This window comes from Elephas maximus, chromosome 6, assembly GCF_024166365.1.
Source record: "Elephas maximus indicus isolate mEleMax1 chromosome 6, mEleMax1 primary haplotype, whole genome shotgun sequence".
Taxonomy (NCBI): Eukaryota; Metazoa; Chordata; class Mammalia; order Proboscidea; family Elephantidae; genus Elephas; species Elephas maximus.
This window is the reverse complement of record NC_064824.1, coordinates 20,706,075-20,729,057: the sequence shown is the minus strand read 5'-3', so window position 1 is coordinate 20,729,057 and position 22,983 is coordinate 20,706,075. Positions and strand designations below refer to the sequence as shown.

General features: G+C 45.3%; 1 protein-coding gene across 2 annotated transcripts in view; it reads left to right on the top strand.

Annotated features, from left to right (window-relative positions):
- Nucleotides 1-22,983, top strand: part of MARCO (macrophage receptor with collagenous structure) — a 59,317-nt gene that overhangs the window by 14,793 nt on the left and 21,541 nt on the right. The window contains exons 1-4 of one of the 2 annotated variants that reach the window (XM_049889181.1): nucleotides 5,977-6,144; nucleotides 19,573-19,674; nucleotides 20,538-20,765; nucleotides 22,332-22,367. In XM_049889181.1, the coding sequence (XP_049745138.1) occupies nucleotides 6,036-6,144; nucleotides 19,573-19,674; nucleotides 20,538-20,765; nucleotides 22,332-22,367 (475 nt within the window). In that variant the 5' untranslated portion in view covers nucleotides 5,977-6,035. Of the gene's footprint in view, nucleotides 1-5,976; nucleotides 6,145-19,572; nucleotides 19,675-20,537; nucleotides 20,766-22,331; nucleotides 22,368-22,983 lie in introns of those variants that run through there. The other variant, XM_049889182.1, reaches the window with a different exon arrangement.

Genomic DNA, 22,983 nt, shown 5'->3' with positions numbered 1-22,983 from the left:
GAGCAGCTCCCCGTGCTTGTGCCGTGACCGAGTGTCCCGGCTGGGACGCTGTTCTCCCCACTCCAATAGCAGTCGCTGCCTCCCGGGGATTTCTCCTACTGGCTGCGTCCCACACCGCCCGCGCGACCCGGCTGGGCCCCTTCCCGGGGTTAGTTCAGGGGGGTGGAGCAGCTCTCCGTGTTTATGCTGTACCTGCGTCCAGTCCAAATCCCGGCGAGACGGTTCCCCGGCTGGGACGCTGCTCTTCCTGCTCCAAGACCAGTCACTGCCTCCCAGGGACTTCTCCTACCGGATGCGTCCCACGCCGCCCGTGGAACCGGCTGGTCTCCCTCCCGGGGTTAGTTCAGGGGGGTGAAGCAGCTCTCTGTGCTTGTGCCGTACCTGACTGGTACGCTGGCTCCAGGCTCTGGAAACAATCGCTGCTTCCCCGTATTAGTTTGTTCTCCGTCTCTAAATCTGTGTTTGTTGTTCAGGGTTCGTAGATTGTTATGTATGTGATCGGTTCACCTGTTTTTCCGTGTCTTTGTTGTAAGAGGGATCCGAGGTAGCGTCTGCCTAGTCCGCCATCTTGGCTCCGCTTTGGCTGCTTTTAAAATTTTCTCTTTATCTTTGGTTTTGGCAAGTTTGATGATAATATGTCTTGGTGATTTTCTTTTGGGATCTATCTTGTATGGGGTTCGATGAGCATTTTGGATAGGTATCTTTTCATCTTTCATGATGCCAGGGAAGTTTTCTGCCAACAGATCTTCAACTATTCTCTCTGTATTTTCTGTTATCCCTACCTGTTCTGGAACTCCAATCGCATGCAAGTTATTCTTCTTGATAGAGGCCCACATGATTAAAACATTATTTATCTTGATTACTGACCCTTTTGCATCCATGGCGAGTGCCTCTCTTGCCTCATCCTAGCCCAGTCCTGAGTCTAACCGTGGAGCAGAGATGATGTATTAGCTTGAACCATACAAAGTATCCATCTTGGTATGCCAAAAAGGAATGAATATCAGCAATTTCATATGATTCAAACTAATGGGTCCTCCTAGGATGGTGTGGTGAGGACTGCCACCAATCTCAGTGAAAGTTTCATTTTTCTGCTCAGTGGTCCTGTCTTAGTTATCTAGTGCTGCTATCACAGAAATACCACAAGTGAATGGCTTTAACAAAGAGAAATTTATTTTCTCACAGTCTAGGAGGCTGAAAGTCTGAATTCAGGGTGTCAGTTCCAGGGGAAGACTTTCTCTGTCTTGTTGGATCTAGGGGAAGGTCCTTGTCATCAATTTCCTCTGGTCAAGGAGCTTCTCAGCACAGGGATCCTGGGTCCAAAGGACGTGCTACTCTCCTGGCTCTTGTTTCTTGGTGGTATGAGGGCGCACTCTCTCTCTGCTTACATCCTTTATAACTCAAAAGAGGTTGGCTCAAGACACAATCTAATCTTATAGATTGAGTCTCTCCTCATTAACATAACTGCCTCTAATGTTGTCTCATTAACATCATAGAGATAGGATTTACAACACATAGGAAAATCACATCAGATGACAAAATGGTGGACTATCACACAATACTGGGAATCATGGCCTGGCCAAGTTGACAGATATTTTTGAGGGTTCACGATTCAGTCCATAATGGGTCTTCAGCCTAGCTGCATGTAGCAAACACCTATGGGGCTTATAGGAATCCCTGGATGTTGCAAATGGTTAACGTGCTTGGTGCTAACCAAAAGATTGGAGGTTGGATGTGCCTGAGAATAAAGGCCTGGCTATCTACTTCCAAAAGGCCATAGCCATTGAAAACTCTGTGAAGCACAGTTCTACTCTGACATACATAGAGTTGCTGTAAAAGGGTAGTAGTAGTAGCATCAGGATATGTCTAATGACAATCAAGATTAGCCCAAGGCTGATCCCTATTATGTAGAGATCAGGCATACCTCCGACTCTCTAATCGTTCAACCAATTCTGACAGCAGCCATCCTCCCCATGGCACTACTTCTGTGCTGGGTTTGATAATTCATTTTAATGGCCACACAGAACTCTTGGACAATACTTACAGTTAAATGGTTTAATAAAGAAGTAATAGGGTACAACTCAGGATCAAGACCAAGAGGCTACAACTAGGAATCAGGATCAGGAAGCATGTAGGAAAAGTCTGAAAGGTTCCCCCAAAGTGGAGAGCACATCCCTCCCTTCTTCAGTGCAGGACAGCTCTCTCAGCTCCTCTCCACCATGCAAGCAAGCACGCCGCCTCTCAGCTGTGCAGTTCTCATCTCAGCCCTCGGAGGACACGCTTCCTCTCTGCTGCCTGAGGACAGACGTCTCTGCCTTAGGCCTCCCTGCCATCAGCCTCTCCGCAGACAACTGACCTATCTCATAGCCAGTGTAGCAGTTTTGTTCAGCTCTCTTAACTGCAATGGTAGCAGCTGGTTTCTGCAGTCACCACTGGCTCTGCCTCAGGGCCCCTTCCAGGCCTGTTGTTGTCTTCATTGTTACATCCCTCAATCCATATTACAGTGTTTAGGAGTTTCCTTGCCTCCTCTCTCTCTGCTTCTTCTCCCGTCTTTCTTTCTTCGTCTTCTGTCTACCCACCTCTCTGAGGTTGGCTGCATATATAGGGAAATTCCTGGTGAGTTTCAAGGCATGGCCCTACCAGGGCTATGAATTGACCAATCCACTCTCGGTAGGCCACAGGCACTTCATTTGCAAAGTAGACTGTAATCACTTCATTTACATACATATATTGAACAATCCCTGTAAGGTGTGTAAAATAGAACAATCCCAGGGCATGCTTTAGCCCAAGGCCAGACAAAATGTATTAAATCTGTTTACAGGAAATGTAATAAATCCTCTGGGGTAAAAAACTAGGGCAAAGGTAACTCCTCAGGGATAAGGGGGGAAATCTCTTAGGCTGTTCTCCTAAAGAACCAAGGCAAAAGGCCCCATAAAGGAACTCATTTCTCCACCATGAGTTGTGATTGACTTGATGGCTTGGTTTGGTTTTTGGTTCTGGTGCTTTTATGAAAACCAGAGTCCCAGGCTGGGTGTGGGGGACTGCCATTTGTGTTTTGAAAAAGCTCCTCTATGGCCACCCCTAGATTAGAGCCTTGGGGTTAAGCCAGGTTGTGGAGACAAGGGTGCCATCACTTTCTAACCATATCATCTGAGACTAGTTACAGGTCGTTGAGAGTGTTAAGGAATGTACATAAATTTCCAGCATGTGCCTAAACCCATTGCCCTTGAGTCAACTCTGACACATAGAGACCCTATAGGACGGAGCAGAGCTGCCCCATAGGGTTTACAAGGAGCAGCTAGTGAATTCAAACTAATGACCTTTTGGTTAGCAGCCGAGCTCTTAACCACTGCGCCACCAGGGAGCCTAGTAAATGTTAATGACAGTTAATGACAGCTCTATAAGCTGTCATTATTGAGCCCTACTCTGTGCTGTACATCATCACCACAGCAATGCCTGCCCTGCGGTAGGTATTTTAATCCCCACTTTACTGAGGAGGTTCAGAGAAGTTAAGTAAATCGCCCAAGGTCACACAGCACGTTAATGACAGTCAAGACTGGTACTCAGCTCTGCCTGGCTCTACAGCTAAAACAACTAAAAACCAATAACCAGTTGCTGCAGAGTCCATTCCAACTCCTGGTGACCCCATGTGTGTCAGAGTGGAACTGTGGTCCATAGTGTCTTCATTGACTGATTTTTCAGAAGTAGATTGCCAAGACTATCTTTTGAGGTGCCTCTGTGTGGACTCAAACCTCCAACCTTTTAGTCAGCCCATTAACCATTTGTACCGCCTAGGGACACACCTCATATCCACTTTATGCTTCCATTAAGAAGGACTGCATTCAGTAATTACCCCACTGTGTGTTATGACAAGCTCCTTCAACGCTGGGTCCCACACACACACACGTATGAGGACTGCGCATGTCAGAGCAGAGCTGACTAGGCAGAGGAAGGAAGCGAGCGGCCCCCTTGCTGGGGGGTTTCCCACTTGCTGGGGGGTTTCCCACTTACTGGGGGAAGCCCTGCAGCCCCTGTTATCTGTCACTGTTAACCCACATATTTCTGGATGGAGCTGCCCGCTGCCTTCACTTCCTCACTTCCAACTCTTTGCTTTTAACTTTTTCTGTCCTGGCTCCTGCTCCCAGCCCTCTACCAAAGCCAGTGGCTTCCTGACTGGTGAAATCGGCCGTTCCGCCTGCGACCCCTGTTTTGCGTGGCACCTCCAGTAACTTACACTTTCCTGAGTTTCTTTCCCCATTTGCTTTCTGCCAAGCCACACACCAAAGAAAGAGGCTTAGGCTGGCACAGCCTCGTCTCCTGCCACCTTTCCTCCTCACCTCTTCCATTCCAAATTGTTCATGGCTCCCCTGCCCCCCTGCTGCCCTTCCTCTTTGAGGTTGTGCCTGCCTCTCTCCTGCCTGGAAGGCCTTTGCCTTGCTCTGCCCTCCTGGCAAGCTCCCAGCCATCCCCCTAACTCCAGCTCTGCTGCCTCTTTCGTTCCGTTGATAAAGCTTTTTTGACATTCTCATCCTTGCTTCCAGCTACTTCTGCCCTCCTAGTGCTTCAGTCATTGCTGGACGTAACAGACTCTTCTGTGGTTTTGTGCACATCCATCTTGCACATTACACTGTGAGCTTCTTTAAGGCAAAGGGCATTTTTTAGTCTCCTCAGCACCCAGTAATGGCAATGGGTGTATGGTTTTGGCACCCGGTAAGTTCACAACATCTCTAATGGTAATAACAACACGGCCATTGGGCTTACAATGTATCTAGTGCCATCTAACCTCGTGAATTTAACACTCAACCACCACCAGCTGCTAGAGAGTCAATTTTGACTCAGGGCGCCCCATGTGTGTCAGAGTAGATCTGTGCTGATCTTTCAGCAGTAGATTGCCAGGCCTTTATTCGGAGGCACCTCTGGGTGGACTTTTGGTTAGTGCCAACCTTTTGGCCAACAATTCAGCATGTTAACCATTTGCCCCACCCAGGAACTTCATTTAATACTCACAACACCTATTAACATCTTCTGTATTTTACAAACGAGGAAAGGGAGACTCTGACAACTTCAGTGACTTGCCCAAGGCCACACAGCCACTATGTGGAAGAGGTGGAATTTGAACCCAGGCATTCTAGCTTTTTGAGACTTGTCTTAACCAGCACATTACACAACCTTTCTGGTAGGGAATGCCAGCATGTGGGAGACAGAAAAGGTGTCTGCCCTCAAGGGGCTCATTTATTACTGGGCCCAGAGTCTGCACATGCATACACTCACACGCACACACAAACACTCACATACACACACAAACACATGCCTTCACACACACACAAACACTCACTCACACAAAGACACACACACACTCACACGCACGCATGCAAAGAGCATGAAAAAAACCACAGGGGGAAATATAATTAAATGCTAAAATGTGCAGTATAGAGCAGCACTTGTCAGATTTTAATGTGTGTGTAAAGCACCTGGGGATCCTGCGAGAATGTGGATTTGGACTCACTGCATTTCTAACAAGTCCTCAGATGATGCCAACCCTGCTGGTCCATGGATCATGCTTTGAGTAGCAAGAACATGGACTCTCGGAGTTGAAGGACGTCAAAGGAGGGATAAGTCAGTGTGGGCTGGAGAGGTCCTGGGACTGCCAGCTGGGTCTGGGACCACGGCAGGGCTTGGATAGGCAGAGAAGAGGGAGAGAAACATCTTCTTGTGTCATCCAGCTCTTGGCTCTCAGGGGCCCGGGAGCAAGGAGGTGGTCAGGGTGTATAACTTGTGCTCCAAGCCCACCTGGACCCCCCTTAACAAGCAGTTGCACTAGCCAGAAGCTCCATGTGTGAACAGTGAGCTTTTGATAAATGTCTGCTCCTGATCCTGTCGGGAAACATTTTGCAAATTCAGAAATCAAGCCAAAGGGAAGTGTCCTGTGGTCTACAGCTCGCTGGAGTAGTTAAATGGGAGCGATCTTCCCCCAAGTGGTTCCTCTTGAGGGCAGCATTTCTGCTGGCTCCAGGACTTTGCCGCTATAAAGCTCAGCAATGGAAAGTAAGAGGAGTCTTAATGAGGACGAGATCTTGGGGTGCACCAAAGAAGAAGCAGCTCTCAACCAAACCATGTTCCCTGCAATGGAGACCTTCCAGACCAGTGGTAAAGTACAACTCCCCAATAATGCAATTACCTGCTAATGTGTTCTCTCTGCCAGCGATACGAGAACAGACGAGTCGATAGGAAGATTAGGTTTGCAGTCTAGCGATATTTTGCATCTGATTCTTATTAATATATTTCTGGAATACTTAAATTTAGAATTTCTAGAATGCTAAAAATACCGTGTCTTTCATATACCAAAAAATATTGTCATAAAGTTGACTCTGACTCATGGTGCCCCTGTGTGTGTCAGATCAGAATTATGCTCCACAGGGTTTCCAGTGACTGATTTTTCATGAGTGGATCACCAAGCCTATCTTCTGAGGTGCCTCTGGGTAGACTCGAACCACTGACCTTTTGGTTAGCAGCCTAGCCCATTAACCATTTGCACCACTGAGGGGCTCCTTCTTTAGTATATTTTGCTAGCTTTACAGTTCCTTTAACTTGCATTTAAGTATTTTCCCTTACAGAAATGCCAATGCTTATCAAATACACCCTTTTTGTTAGTGTCTTTTTCCTCTACATAGATTATGTGATGAAATAGCAATACAAAAAAGAGAACGGCAAAATTCCACAAACCTGAAGCGGAGCTCCACATATTTGTAACGCAATTTCTTTACAATTTGTTAAGGGGACTTCTTTTATACCAGGTGGTCAGAGAACACTTTTTTTTTTTCACTTTGGATACATTGGTTAGGATACGTTCATAGCTTCATAATTAGTTTGTCTTATATTAAACTCAGGCTTGAAAAATTCAGTAAATTCTGTTGTCTTTGTATTCTCAGTGAGCATTGCACTGATGATACATTTTTTAAAAATCTTCTAGGATTTGCAGCATTCAAAGTCACCAGTGGGAACACTCTTCGAATCATCTTCCAAAGAGATTAGCATCTGCCCACTCCCAAGCTTTTCTGAGAGTTGTGTATTCAGGAATAATGACAGCTCTGTCCCCCAACTGGAGGTCCCCCAGCCCTCCCCGGTAGTCATAAACATCTGTCAGTGCAGGTGACTGGCTGGAATTCATGGGGGTATAAAAATAAAGGGTCTGGCTCTGACCTCTAGGAATTTAGACAGTGGCAACAGAGAAAGGCCGGTACACAAATGAGTATAATAATCTTTGGCTAGTGGAAATTTGAGGAATGCAGCATTTTGGCTATCTGACTTCTTAAGATTACTGAAAATGTCCAGGTTAAGCCCAAATCAAACCTATTGAGCACCTACTACCTGCTGGGCCCTACACTCAGTACCGAGGAAGCAGAGAGGAATAAACATGACTTCTGGCCTCAAGGTGTCCACAGCTTTATCTGGGGGTGGCAGGAGGATGAGCCCGGCCCATCCATGGACTATTTCTATACAATTTATCATTGGCCGTGACTGAGATACACATAGGGCGTTATGGAGGTGTCTACCTGGCGTGGGAACCGCTGGAGGTCAGAGCTGACACTTCTAAAATTTAAAAGATAAAAAAGATTAGAGAAAGGAGATGGTGGAGAAATATGCAGAGAAATAAAATAAATATCTAGAAAAAAAAGAGAGCACCACAAATTCAGAAATATACAAATAGCCCCCAAATTGGGAGGGGAAGCTTGGTGGCTGTTGAGGCTGGAACCTATGAATTTGGACTTTATCTGAAAGACAATGGGATCCTGGAAGGGGCTAAAGTCGTGCTGAGAGGCACTGAATTGCATTTGAGGCATTTGAGATTGCTCACTGTCATAGTGGGGTTGGGGGGAGCAAGCTGGAGAGAACAAGGCTGAGGACAGAGAGGAGCCTGACAGCATGAGAAGATGAGGGGCGGTGGCAGTAAGGAAGGAAAGGAGGGGATGTCCTGGAGAAATACTGCATGTCAAATCAGTAGAAGTTTCTGTCTGGGTGGCTAGAATGGTAGAGGAGCCCTAGTGGCACAGTGGTTAAGAGTTTGGCTGCTAACCAGAAGGTCAGCAGTTCAAATTCGCTGGCCACTCTTAGGGAGCAGTTCTACTCGGTGCTATAGGGTTGCTATATGGGTTTTTGCTTTTTGTTTTGTTTTTTCTAACGATAGAACAGGGCAGGTGAGGAGATACAGGGCCAAGGATAAATTCCAGGTTTCTGGTTCAGGTTATGGGTGCCACAATCTAAAAGAAGAATCACCCCGATTTGGACGAGCATTTTCCTGAGTTCAATCTCAGCTTCCTGCTTGCTGCTTCAAAGGTCATGGAACATAAGGAAACTTTCTAGATGAGTACCATGACAAACAGTAATCACTGTCAAAAAAAAAAAAAAAAAACCCCAAACCTGTTGTTGTCAAGTCAATTCTGACTCATAGCAACCCTATAAGACAGGGTAGAGCTGCCCCATCAGATTTCCAAGAAGCAGCTGGTTGAACTGACAACCTTTTGGTTAGCAGCCATAGCCCTTAACCACTGTGCCACCAGGGCCCCATAATCACTGTAGGGCTCTGTAATATAGTGATCTTCTCAGGATTTACTGGACTAAGTAAAACTGCTTGCCTCAGCACTAAATGGCCCCAGGCTTCTTTTTTTTTAGTTGTGCTTTAGGTGAAAGTTTACAGCTTAAGTTAATTTCTCATACAAAAATTTACGCAATACAGTTTTGTAACGTTAGTTGCAATCCCTATGGTGTGACGGCACACTCCCCGTTTTCACCCAGGGTTTCCTGTGTCCCTCCAACAAGCTCCCGTCCCTTCCTGCCTTCTCATGCTGCCTCTGGACAGGAGCTGCCCATTTGGTCTCGTGTAGCTGATTGAACTAAGAAGCACACTCCTCATGTGTATTATTTTTTGTTTTATTGTCCTGTCTAGTCTTTGTCTGAAGAGTGAGCTTCAGGAATGGTTTCAATTACGGGTTAACAGAACCTCTGCGGCCATACTTTTGGGGGTTCCTCCAGTCTCAGACCATTAAGTCTGGTCTTATTACTAGAATTTAAGTTTTGCTCCACAGTTTTCTCTCACTCCACTCAGGACTCCTGTTGTATTCCCTGTCAGGGCGGTCATTGGTGGTAGCCAGGCACCATCTAGTTCTGGTCTCAGGCTGGTGGAGCCCCTGGTTCACGTGGTCCTTTAATCTCTTGGACTAATATTTTCCTTGTGTTTTTGGTTTTCTTCTTCCTCCTTTGCTCCAAGTGAGATGGAACCAGTTGATGCATCTTAGATGGTGTCTCGAAAGCTTTTAAGATCCCAGACGCCTCTCAGCAAAGTTGGATACAGAACATTTTCTTAATAAACTTTGTTATGCCAATTGACCTAGATGACCCCAAAACCATGGTCCCCAGGCCCCAGTCCCAGCTACTCTGTCCCTCAAAGTGTTTGGATATGTCTAGGAAACTTCTTAGCTTTTGCTTTGGTGCAGTTGTGTTGACTTCCCCTGCAGGGTGTGTTGTTCTTCCCTTCACCAAAGTTGATCCTTGTTTACTATCTTGTTAGTGCATTCTGCTCCCCTTCCCTCCCCACCCTCGTAACCATCAAAGAATGTTTTGGTTTTCTTTTCCTGTGTTTAAACCTTTTCTTGAGTTCTTACACTGGTCTCATACGATATTTGTCCTTTTTGGCTGGCTAATTTCACTAAGCCCTGGTGGCGTAGTGGTTAAGTGCCACGGCTGCTAACCAAAGGGTTGGCAGTTCGAATCCGCCAGGCGCTCCTTGGAAACTCTATGGGCAGTTCTATTCTGTCCTATAGGGTCGCTATGAGTCGGAATCGACTCGACGGCACTGGGTTTTAATTTCACTCAGCATAATGCCCTCCAGATTCACTCGTGTTGTGAAATGCTTTGAGGATTCATCATTGTCCTTTATCTTTGTGTAGTATTCCATTATGTGTATGTACCATAATTTGTTTATCCATCCGTCTGTCGATGGGCACCTAGATTGTTTCCATCTTTTTGCTCTTGTGAACAATGCTGCAATGAACATCATCGTGCATATGTCTATTCATGTGATGGCTCTTATTTCTCTAGGATATGTATTCCTATGAGTGGGATTGCTGGATCATATAGTATTTCTATTTCTAGGTTTTTAAGGAAGCGCCAAATCATTTTCCAAAGTGGTTGTACCATTTTACATTCCCACCAACAGTGTATAAATGTTCCAATCTCTCCACAACCTCCCCAGCATTTATTATTTTGTGCTTTTTGGAGTCATCCTAGCCTTGTTGGGGTGAGATGGTATCTCATTGTGGTTTTGATTTGCATTTCTCTAATGGTTAATGATTGTAAGCATTTCCTCATGTGTCTGTTAGCTGCCCGAATGTCTTCTTTGGTGAAGTGTCTGTTCATATCTTTTGCCTATTTTTTAATTGTATGATTTGTCTTTTTGTTCTTGAGGTATTGCAGTTATCTTGTAGATTTTAGAGATTAGACCCTGTTCGGATATATCATAGCCAAAATTTTTTTCCCACTCTGTAGGTTGTCTTTTTACTCTTTTAGTGAAGTCTTTTGATGAGCATAGTGTTTGATTTTTAGGAGCTCCAAGTTACCTAGTTTCTCTTCTGCTGTTTGTGCATTGTTAGTGGCTCTAGGTTTCTTTATTTTTTTCTCAGCTGAAGATGTCATTTGTTTTCTTATGAAGCTTGATAGCTCTGTTGGCTCTTGTTGCACATGGAGTTAAACAAAATCCCAGATCTTTCCTCATGAAATGGTGTTCGGCCTCAGCCCCCAGCTCCTATATAGTTAGATAATTGAGCATTCGAGCTCGAATAAGAGACCTTATATTTATCCCTGTTGACTATACATGATTTCTGGGATGCACTTGTGTTGTGGATCGAATTGTGTTGGAATCCTAACCCCTATGCCTATGGACATAATCCCATTGGGAATAGGGTTTTCTTTGTTATGTGAATGAGGGCATGTCAGCGTACAGTGTGTTTTAAACCTACTTGATTTTGTGATACAAAATGAACAGCTTGGGCACAGGGAGGGAAGCAAGCACAAAGGGGAAGATGCTTGTCATGGGGCGATCACCAAGGAATCAAGGAATATGGGGTCTAGAGAAACTAAAAAGAAATCTTCCCCCTGAGAGGACAGAGAGAATCTTCCCCTAGAACCAATGCCCTGAATTCGGACTTCTAGCCTCCTAAACTGTGAGAAAATTAATTTCTTTTTTAAGAAAACCGCCCACTTCTGGTATTTCTATTATGGCAGCACTAGCAAGCTAAGACAACTCATTTCCACCTTTTTGAAAATCGTCAGCTTTTGGCTGGCTCGCATCTGTTATCACATCTGCAAGGTCTTTTAGATCTGTGGCATGTAATTTGTCTAGTCCAGTCACGCCTCCCCTCAACTACTTCAGAGTCCATGCGTTTTTTCATGTTTGTTTTTTTTTTCCCCACCAATTTCAGTCTAAAAAGCATTCTTCTTGACAGAGAAGGCCTAAATAAAATACAGGCAGAAAAGTTATGATTTTTGCTGTTGTTTGTTTTAATTAATATTGTACCATTGACTCTCAACGGTGGGTCTAGCTGGCCCTTCTTCCTTCTCTGCAGATATTGTTAAGCAATCTCCTAACAGACCTTAACCTTCAAGTTCACTCAGGTTCAGCCTTCCCAGCTTTTCTACTCTCATTCCATGTAGCACTTCCCACTTTGTTGTAGTCATGAAAGATTTCTCAGTATCTTTTAAACATCTGACTTTATCCTAGAATAGTTTTAATTTTAATTTTTTAAGTTTGAAGTAATTATAAATTAACAGGAAGTTGCAAAAATGTACAGGAAGCTCTCAGAGTACCCTTCATACAGTTTCCCCCATGGTAACATCTTGCTTAACTAGAGTGAGATATCAAAACCGGGGAATTGATATTGGTGCAATCCACAGAGCTTATCCAGATTTCACCAGTTTTTACATGAACTCATTTGTATGTGTGTGTAGATAGAATTCCAGGCAGTTTTACCATGTGCGTAGATTTGTGTAGTTATCACCAAAATCAAGACACAGAATTGTTCCATCACCACACGAGTCCCTCCTGCCACCCCTTCATAGCCACACACACCCCCTCACTACTCCCCACTCTCCTACCAATCCGTAACTCCTGGCACCCACTAATCAGGTCCCCATCTCTACAACTTTGTTATTCCAGGAATGCTACGTAAATAGAATTATGCAGTATGAAACCTTATAGGATTTTTCACTTAGCTTAACCTCCCTTGAGATACATCCAATTTGTGTGTCTATCCATAGCTTGTTCCTCTTTCTTGCTGAACGAACTGGTATATCCATAGCATTTTCCGGAGTGGCTGTACCATTGTACATTCCCGCCAACAATACATGGGTGGTCCAGTTTCTTTGCATCCCTGCCAGCATTTGGTGCTGTTTCTATTTTTTATTTTAGCCACTCTGATAGGTGTGCAGTGATATCTCATTGTGGCTTTAATTTGCATTTCCCTGATGGCACATCTCTTCATGTGCTCGTTTGCCATCTGTAGATCCTCCTTGGTGAAATGTCTCCTCAGTCTTTGGCCCACATTTTAATTGGATTATTTGGCTTTTTATTGTTCAGTTTAAGAGTTCTTTATATTTTCCAGATACAAGTTCTTCACTGAATATGTGGTTTCACAGTTTTTTCCCCCAACCTATAACTTGTCTTTTCATCCTCTTAGCAGGGTCTTTTGCAGAGCAAAAGTGTTTAATTTCAGTGGGGCTCGGTTTATCAAATTTTCCCTTTAAGAATTATGCTTTTGTTGTCAAGTCTAAGAACTCTTCACTTAGCCCTAGTTCCCAAAGACTTTCTCCTTGTTTTATTCTAAAGCTTTTATAATTGTACATTATACAATTAAGTCCACAATATATTTAGAATTGATTTTTGTATAAGGTGTGAGGTTTAGGTCAAGGTTCTTCTTCTTCTTCTTTTTTTAACGTATGTATGCCCAATTGCTCCATTACCATTTGTTGCAAAGGCTATCTTTGCTTCATTGAATTGCTTTGGCACCTTGTCAAAAAGCAGTTGGGCACATATGTGTGGATCTGTTTCTGGATTCTCTATTTTGTTCCATTGATGTGTGTGTTTATCCCTCCACCAACCACACTGTCTTGAATGCTGTAGCTCTATTCTAAGCCTTAACATCAGGTAGAATAAGTCTTCATACATATTATTCTTCTTCAAAATTTCAGTGAAAAGTCTATGCCTTTCCATGTACATTATCGGATAAGCTTGTTTACATCTACGAAAGAAACTTCTGGACTTTTGATTATAATTGTGTTATACCGATGGATCAGTTTGGGGAGAATTAACATCTTCACTATGCTCACTCTTAGAATTCATGAGCACAGCATGTCTATTTATTTAGGTCTTTGCTTTTTTTTTTAGTCAGGATTTATAATTTTCTTGTACACATTTGATTAGATTTACGTTGTTGTCGTTAGGTACCGTAGAGCTGGTTTTGACTCATAGCAATCCTATGTGCAACAGAATGAAGTACTGCCTGGTCCTGCACCACCTTTACAATTGTTGTTATGCTTAAGTCCGTTGTTGCGGCTACTGTGTCAATCCATCTCATTGAGGGTCCTCCTCTTTTTTGCTGACCCTCTACTTTGCCAAGCGTGACGTCCTTCTCCAGGGACTGATCCCTCCTGATAACATGTGCAAAGTAGGTGAGACAAAGTCTCGCCATCCTTGCTTCCAAGGAGCACTCTGACTGTACTTCTTCTGAGGCAGACTTGTTCATTCTTATGGCAGTCTATGGTATGTTCGATATTCTTCGCCAGCACCATAATTCAAAGGTATGAATTCTTCTCCAATCTTCTTTATTCATTGCCCAGCTTTCACATGCATATGAGGTGACTGAAAACACCATGGCTTGGGGTCAGGTGCACTTTAGTCCTTAAAGTGACATCTTTGCTTTTTAACACTTTAAAGAGGTCTTTTGTAGCAGATTTACCCAATGCAATATATCCTTTGATTTCTTGGCTAGTGCTTCCATGGGTGTTCATTTGTAGATCCCAGTAAAATGAAATCCTTGACAACTTCAATCTTTTCTCTGTTTATCATAATGTTGTTTTTGGTCCAGTTGTGAGAATTTTTGTTTTTTTATGTTGAGGTGCAATCCATACTGAAGGCTATGGTCTTTGATGTTCATCATTAAGTGCTTCAAGGTCTCTTCACTTTCAGCAAGCAAGATTGTGTAATCTGCATAATGTAGGTTGTTAATGAGTCTTTCTCCAATCCTGATGCGGTGTTCTTCTCCATATAGTTCAACCTTTCAGATTATTTTCTCAGCATACAGATTGAATAAGTATAGTGAAAGGATACAACCCTGACGCACACATTTGCTGACTTTAAACCACGCAGCATCCCCTTGTTCTGTTCAAACGACTGCCTCTTGGTCTATGTACAGGTTCCTCATGAGCACAGCTAAGTGTTCTGGAATTCCCATTCTTTGAAATGTTAGATTTATATCTAAGTATTTAATTTTTCTTTAGAGTGATTGTAAATGCCAATGTGTTTTTAATTTTGGTTTGCACTTGAACTCACTTATTAATTTCAGGGGATTGTCTTAGGCTGGGTTCTCTACAGAAACAAAACAGGTAAACTTATACATAAGTACATAGAGAGAGAGAGTTATCTTAAGGAAATGGTTCATGCAGTTATAGAGGTTAGCAAGTCCCAAGTCTGTGAGTCAGGTGTCAGGCTGGAGGCTTCTTCTGACGCACGTAGCTGCAGAGGCTGATGAACCCAAGTTTGGCAGGTCAGGTGGCCAGGCTGCTGGTTCATGGGCTGCAAGGGCTAACGAATCCAAGATCAGCAGGCAATATGGCAGGCCACTGGCTCAAGTCCCAAGAACCAGAGGTGAGACGATGATGAGCTGAATGCAGGATCCAGAGCAAGCAAAGGCCAGCAAGCTTTTGCCGGAATATCCTTATATATTGGGTGCAGGCCACACCCCTGAGGAAACTTCTGTTATAACTGATTGGCTGATCACATCAGATAACACCATGGAGATGATTGCATTATATCACAAAATAGAGGAAAACTACATCATTACATAACTACCAGATTATATACCTGTCAACCTATATCATTAGATAACTGCCAAACCCCTGAGAATCATGGCCCAGCCAAGCTGACACACAATCTTAACCATCACAGACTGCTTGAGATTTTCTATATAGACAGTCGTGTCTTTTGAAAATAGGAATGACTTTATTTTTTTCATTCTAATCTGTATGGCTTTTATTTCTTTTTCTTGCCTTATTACACTGGCTAGAACTTCTAGAACTATGTCACAAGAGAGACGGACAGTCTTATTAGGAAAATGCAAATTAGGTGAAAACAGAAACCCTTGACTTATTCCTAATCATAGAAGGAAAACGTTCAGCCTTTCACCATTAAGTATGATGTTAGCTTTGAATATTTTGTGGATGCTGTTTTTCAAATTGAAGAAGTTCGCTATTCCTTGTCTGCTGAGAGTTTTTATTATGGATGGGTATTGGATTTTGTCAGATTTTTTCTGCACCAATTTGATGTATCAGTATCAAAACCTGTGAGTTACTTGAACACTTAACAGAATTCTGCTTTGATTAATTTATAGTATTTTTGAGTGCATCACCTTGAATAATTTTCTTAGTGAATATTAGAGTACATGTACATAACTTATCACAGTCCACTGATATTGACATTTTATCATTTTGAGCCAAGTTGAAACCGTATAGGACAGAGTAGAACTGCCCCATAGGGTTTCCAAGGAGCAGCTGGTGGATTCAAATTGCCAGCCTTTTGGTTAGCAGCCAAGTTCTTAACCACTGTGCCACCAGGGCTCCTTTCTCATTCTAGCTGTGATTTTTTTTTAATTATTTTTAGTATGATAGGTGATTTTCAGTTGTATCCTGGACATTTTGGATATTATGTTAGAAGGCTCTGGGTCTTATTTAAATTTACTATTTTGATAGATAGCACACTGTTTAGATTTACTAGAGAGGTTCTGGCCTACTTTTGTGGACTGTGGTTCCAATGACAATTTAGTTTTCAGAGCCCCGCCAGTGCTATTTTGGTCTGCTTTGTTCACTGGATGCCATTGGTGGTCTTGCTCGATTCCTGCTGCTGCTGCCTGGTGGTTGGAAGGCACTTCTCCAGGCTGCCCAGTGCTACCAGGTTGGGGGTGGGAGATGGGAAGCCCACAGACCAGAGACCACTTCCCTGGGCCTACTCAGTAGGCATCCCAGTGCTGGTGGGACTCCAGTTCAGTCTCTACTAGTGTTATGCTAGGGGAGAGAAGCACCTTCTGGGGCCCCTTCTGCCACTGGGTGGGATGTTCAGAGATGGAAGTTCTGGGAACCCTAAGTGTTTGTGCAGCCTTTTTTGTTTGTTTCCTTTACTGGTATCTTTTGTGGAATTGGAACATCATTTTTATTTCCCACTGGATCCATATTTTCATTGAGAATCAGGCAGTAGAATTGCTTTCAAATTTCTAAAGCTTGTTTCCCTAAGGTCTTCCTCCAGCCTCACCATGGTTTACTCCAGAGAAGTCCATTCTGGTTCACCTGGAGCTTTTTTTATTCTCTCATCCCAGTTGGCTCTTCCTTACTGGTTAAACCCAACCCAGAGTAGATGTTTCCTTAGTGGCTTCTTATACCTTCTAAAAGATTAAATGCTCAGCCTAGAGAGTAAAGAATTTATCAGATCTTCCACTTTGCACAGAGTGAGCCACTGCAAAGTTCCCAGTACTTAAAACACCTTGTATCTATGCCAGGCGCTAGTGCTGAATTAAAAAAAAAATTTCCAGGCTTGGGTGGGCGTCCATCAACGACTTTCTCCATTTCCTTAAGCAAATGCCATCCATCACATTCCACCATCTGGTTTGAAAATATCTACGTCTTCCATCATTGCGCCTACCCCTACCCCTACCCACAACCTCTATAATACTTGCGTCTCTGAAGCACAGTTTATCTTTCCATTGCCATCACATGTTATGTTTAACCAACCTTAGAGCTCTCTACAAGATTGTATTTACTATCCACCATCTTGTGTTAAACGTGAGGCTTCCCTTGTTTATTATTCATTCTTCCCATGGTGGGAATTTGGATATGTGAGGTCCTAAATTGTATTCCAAGTGCTTTCCAACACTTCCAGACTAGCTGCGTTGAACTCTGCGCATGTCCAGCACCCAAACCTCTACAGCCACCCGTTCATTCATCCACTCAGTCATCATTTTTCCAATGCATATTGTGCTCAAGACGCCATATTGGTGCTGGATGTACTGTTCAAGAAGCTTCCAGGGTATCTGGAGGAGTTTAAAATACAAACAAACAGATTGAGTTCAGGGTGATGTGGAGAAGCAGAAGAGGGCCCCCCAACTCATGGGAGTCAGAGAATGTATTTTGGAGCAGGAAATGCTTCACTACACTCCCAAGGGATGAGTAGGAATTAGTCATATGAAAGGGAGGAAGAAGAGCTGTGCAACAAAGGAAATACATTTCCCAAAGTCTCTGAGTCAGAAGGATGTAACTGTGAATCATCTGGCCTCACTGTTGCTCAGGGTCACTTCAAGATGTGGTTTTGAGGATCACTCAGAGGAAATCTAGCCAACAGCAAGGCTTCAAGTGCCAGGTGTGGACTTTGGTTTGTCCTGAGGACCATGAACAGCTACTGGAAGGCTGAAGGCAGGGGAGTAACTTGGCAAGATTGTGTCCTGCAGAGCTGCTGTGTGGGCCTGGATTCTGGTGGGAGTGAGTAAGGAGGAGGGATCTACTCAGGGTTAGGCAAAGTGCCACTAGACTAAAAAATCCAACCAACCAACCAACAAAACCACTCCTCTAGGTACTGCTCAGAGCTATCCCTAGACATCAGGGTGACAATCAAGCAAGGAAGCCCTCTTCAGCAGGTGGCTGGAAAGAATACCAGCGGGGGTGACACATGGATAATGAAAAACAGACTCGAGGTTCATACACATAGAATAGTCAACTGAAAACCCACCTTCACCAATATGCCCACATCCTTCCCCTGGGCTGCTCATTTATGATCTCTTTTACTTCCACTCTACCCTGGTGGCTCATTTTGACTGGGCTTTTTTCAGGGGCAATAGTCAGTGAGGGCTAGTGAGGCAAGCTGAGGCCTTGGACTTAAACAGTCCTGGGGTCACATGCTAGCTCTGTTACCTGAGCGAATTACTTCACTTCTCTGAACCCCAGGTCTCTACTCCACAGTCACATCAAACTTATAGGGTTGCTGCAAGCTTTAGAGAGATTGTTGGTAAAATACCTGGCACAGGGTGGGTGCTCAACCTTCTGCAGGTTCTGCCCCTGCACTTGATGTCTCAAAACAGGGAGAGAGCTGGTGGGGGAAAGGCTGGAGTCGGGATCCCTGGGAAAATATTCATTGCAGCCTGTTCTCTAATGCCCCAAACAGCTCATCAGCAGGAAAAGAGTTACATGCATTGTGGCTTTTGCCTCCAGTGGGTTCTTAAAACTAATTGCCATTGAGGCAACTCCCACTCATGGTGACCCCATGTCTATCAGAGTAGACAGAACTGTATTCTATAGGGTTTCCAACCGCAGGTTTTTCAGAAGTAGATGACCAGGCCTTTCTTCTGAGGTGCCTCTGAGTGGGCTCAAACCTCTAAACTCCCAGTTAGCAGCCGAGTGTTAACCATTTGCACCTCACAAGGACTCCCTGGGAGTATTAGGCAGTTATTAGAAAGAATGTTAAATCTTTTGCTGAAGGTATGTATGCCCCTGAAAAATTACTCATTGCAAAAAGCAAAGTGCTATATTATATGTACAATATCATTTGTGTAAGAGTGAAAGGAAAACACCTAAGCCTGTCTATGTGTATGCGTTTGAAAGTTTCTGTGAGCTAAAAAGATGGGAGGAAAGCCCCAGAAAGCTATGTAGGTTCCCTCAAGGGGTTAGAACTTCAAGGGGTTGAGGGAAGATTATTAACCCCTTTAATGCTCTTCTACATTGTTTGAAAAACTGTGTCAAGCATGTTTTACTTTATCATTAAAATTTCTAAAGGGAAAGACCATGGAGACCTGCACATGAATTCCAGATCTGCGTCTTATAACCTCATAAATTATTCCATTTCTCATTGTTTATCAAATAGGAACAATCCTCCTCCCCCTGGAGTTTTGAAATTTAAACATATTAATTCATTAGTCCCTTCAGTAAACACATACCGAGAGCCCACTATGGGCCAGACACCGTGCTGGGGCGTCAGCAGTGACTGAGGCCTGTGCAACACCTACTCATAAGAGCCTTACCTTTCCAGCCACTGGCATGTGGTGGCATGGATGTTTGTTTGTCCTACCACACCGATGAGTGACCCACAGTGAAACCTCTTGCCTTGTGCAAATAGGATGGGGGGGGTGGGAATTGGGAGGATGGGTCTTTGGTGTCTTCCCTCTTCCACCTCACAGCGAGCCCTCTGCTCATACAGCGGGCTCTCTGGCACAGGTGGGGACAACCTGCTCTTCACCTTCTGCAGCAGCCATCTCTGCCTGGGTTGTGTTTCAGATCCAAAACCCAAGAAGAGAAATTGGGTGACCTGCTTACTGTCTCTGATGGCCATCTACTTGAGTCTGCTCACCGCGGGAGGAGGGCTACTGGTGATGCAAGGTAAGGCAGCCTTGGCCCCCTTGGGCTCCCTCTTGGTGTGACCAAACATGGCCCTTGACTCGGGGCTCAGGTTGAGAGAAGAGCTTTGGGCCAAGGCTACCAGGCTGCTGGGAGAGAGTTCACAGCCCCTGGCAGTCACAGTGACGGCGAGGGGGCAAGGAAAAGGAAGAGTGTGTGTGTGTGTACACACGTACGAAAGAGACAGAGAAAGAGACCCAGGATGCATGTGAGCCCGTGTGTATCTAAAGCAGTGAAAGGTGTTATGATCTCACAAGGATACACCACATACATTTTACAGGTAGGGTTTCCTAACCTCTTAGTGGGAAGAAGCTTTGTTGATTGAAGAGTCACATTAACATAACTTAAAGGCTTCATGGTCCAGATGTTGAGAAAGCAGTTGCATCAGCAGACATTGAAGGCACTCAGTAACGTCTGCACAGGTGTTATCAACACACATCACATGCATATTAAGGTCACACATGAGTGCTGCTGGTACATACTCAGGTCAGAGCAGCAACTCGCCTGCCCGCACTTGTTGTGACTTCGTGCCCAGAGCAAGACCTAAGGTCTGAACTACGTGAAGGTTGGAGACTGATTGTGGATGCAGTGGTCACATCTGTCCAGCTTTAGACCATGCAGAATGTTTGTAGACAGGTAATGTCATGCCTGAGTGTGGCGTGTACTTGTTCAAGTTATGGAAAAAGGACTGTGCTACCGCTGGGTTCCTACAGCACATAAATGTGTGTTTATGTATTCAGGGTCTGTAGAAGTTGTGCACACATTACAATCACACAAGAATAAAAAACAAGGATATATTCAGGCTTCAATGAGGGCCCTAAAAGAACGTTGGGTGGGGTATCTAGTTCTGAACCTGCAGGAGCGGCTCTGGGTCCTGGAGATGGACTTCCTCAATGACACACTGGCCACCAAGGACAGCCCATCCTTCCTGCACCATTTGGCTCACCACTGGCACCCGTCTGGGGGCACACGGAACAGGGGGAGACTGCAAGCCCTGCAGGAGGAGCTCATGCAGGTCCATGCTAGCCAGCAGCACCTACAGTGGCAGGTGGACAACTTCACTCAGAGCACAGGTTTGGCCTCTTCCCTCTGGGTGGGGGCTCCTCAGGGGAGGGTGAGGAAGGAGGAGCTGCTCCTTCACAGGCATGGCGGTCCTGCTTGGGCTTGAACCCTCTTCCTTGGCAAGGGAAGCCTCCAACACCCTGACCTGGTCAGGGACTCAGGGGGCCAAAGCAGGTGTGGGAGCCATGTGGGACAGAACCATGGGTTGCTGCAGACAGGGGTCTGGGAGACAGTCCAATCAGGAACCAAGGACCTTGTCCAAACAAAGTGTGACCTCCAAGGGCCAGAGGCTGGAGCATCCAGCCAAAGCCAGGTCAGAGTCATGAAATCCCCAGACTGAGCCAGAATGTTTAGGAGGGTGGGTAAGACATAGAGCCTGGGGCGAGTCCTAGGACCACTCCCATACTTTGGGACTTACTTGGGCCTGTGGCTTAGGAAACCCTGGTGACGTAGTAGTTAAATGCTATGGCTGCTAACCAAAGGGTCAGCTGTTTCAATCTGCCAAGTGCTGCTTGGAAGCTCTATGGGGCAATTCTACTCTGTCCTATAGGGTCACTATGAGTCGGAATCAACGCGACAGCACTGGGTTTGGTTTTCGTTTTTTTGGTGGCTGGGGAGAAAGCAGTTGAGGGTCCCAGGCCAGTCCACATGCTGTGGGGACCTTGGAGGTGAGAGGACAACTGGAATTGCTGGGTGGAAACAGGGTAGCTAGGATGGTGGGGCTGCAGGCAGGAGAAAATGAAGCCAAAGATAGAAACGTCATCATCCTCCTTCCGTCGCTCCTCTTGGGGCCTTGCAGCTGGCCAAAAAGACGACACTGTCCACTTTTTCAGGCTGACCCCGCCCTGGAATGGCTTAATCCTGGAACAATTTGGACAAAGCTAGACTAGAGACCTGACTGTTGCTGGGTTCACACTGGTGTATGGCAGCTCCAAGGTTCATTGCTCTGGTCTCACAGTCTGAGATGATCTGGGGCTTAGCAGAGCCACATCATATCCAGGGCCCTGCTGGCCAGAGAAAGTCCTGGACCCAGGACCCAGGAGAGGAAGTCCCTCCAGAGCAGAAGTTGTAGCCCCCAGTGGTCAAAAATGAAGCTGGGTTCATATGATAAAAGGCTGTACAGCTATGGGACAGATGGACAGAGTCAATGCCAAGGTCAATGGCACTCATGCAGAAACTGAAGGAGCATCTCTCCCTGCCTTGAAGTGTGAAGGAGCCCATTCTCCTCCAACACAAAGAGGCCTCAGGAGCCGTAGGCTGGCTTGCCTGGGGCAATGCCTGGGGCACTCAGGTGGTCCCAACCCTCTTTCCAAACATATGTAGCTCAGAAGGTCCGACAGCTCTCAGGCTGTTGACCATGATTTACAACTAAATATCTGGTTCTTTCCAAGGGCTCTTTTCTGGTAAACTCCCAGGGGCTGGACCCCCTGTTCTCCAAACCCCAGCAATCTGACTGAAGCTCCTGCTTCCCCCTCGGGTGGGCTCAACCTGCAGATACAGAACCTGGGTGTTGTATGGCAGGGGCAAAGCCCTGGTGCCCCCCAGCTCAGCCTGCATCCCACACTCTTCCCTTGTAGAGCTGTTCGGGGCCAAAGGTGAACGAGGCATTCCAGGTAGGTTCACTCCCCCCTCCCCCCCCAACCATCCTGCTGCCTTCCCACAATCTCATCCCCAAGGGAGGGGAGCTGGTTGTGCCCTTCTGGGGCTCCATGTATAACCCCAGCTTACCTTCCATTGACTGCCACAACCTCCTCAACTTGCTGGTCCTCAGTCGGGGGTCCTTTCTCTCCACTGACCACGCTTTGACTCCCAGCTTCCCTGCCTTACCTGCTTCCTTGCCTGAAGTGGCTTACCCCTCCACCCCAACCCACCCAAATCCCAGCCACCTTCCAAGACCAGTCCAAGCCCCCATCCCCCACCACCCACCCCTTCAGCCTTCCCCAGCTGTCCAGCTGCAAGCAGAGGCCATCTCCTTTCGTGACCTGTAAGCACATTTTCCAGGTGCCTTTTTTTTTTTTTTTTATCTGATACTTAGCATTTGCCATCCCCTCAGTTTATCACCCAACATTTTCAAAAGGTGTATGGCTTATCATTCCTAGAGGATGATAAGGATGAGGGAGAGGGAGGGTGCATGGGCTCAGACTGGCCCAAGTCTAATCCTAGGTCTGCTGCTTACTAACTGTGTGACCTTGAGCCAGTTGCTTAACTTTTCTAGAACCTCAGCCACTT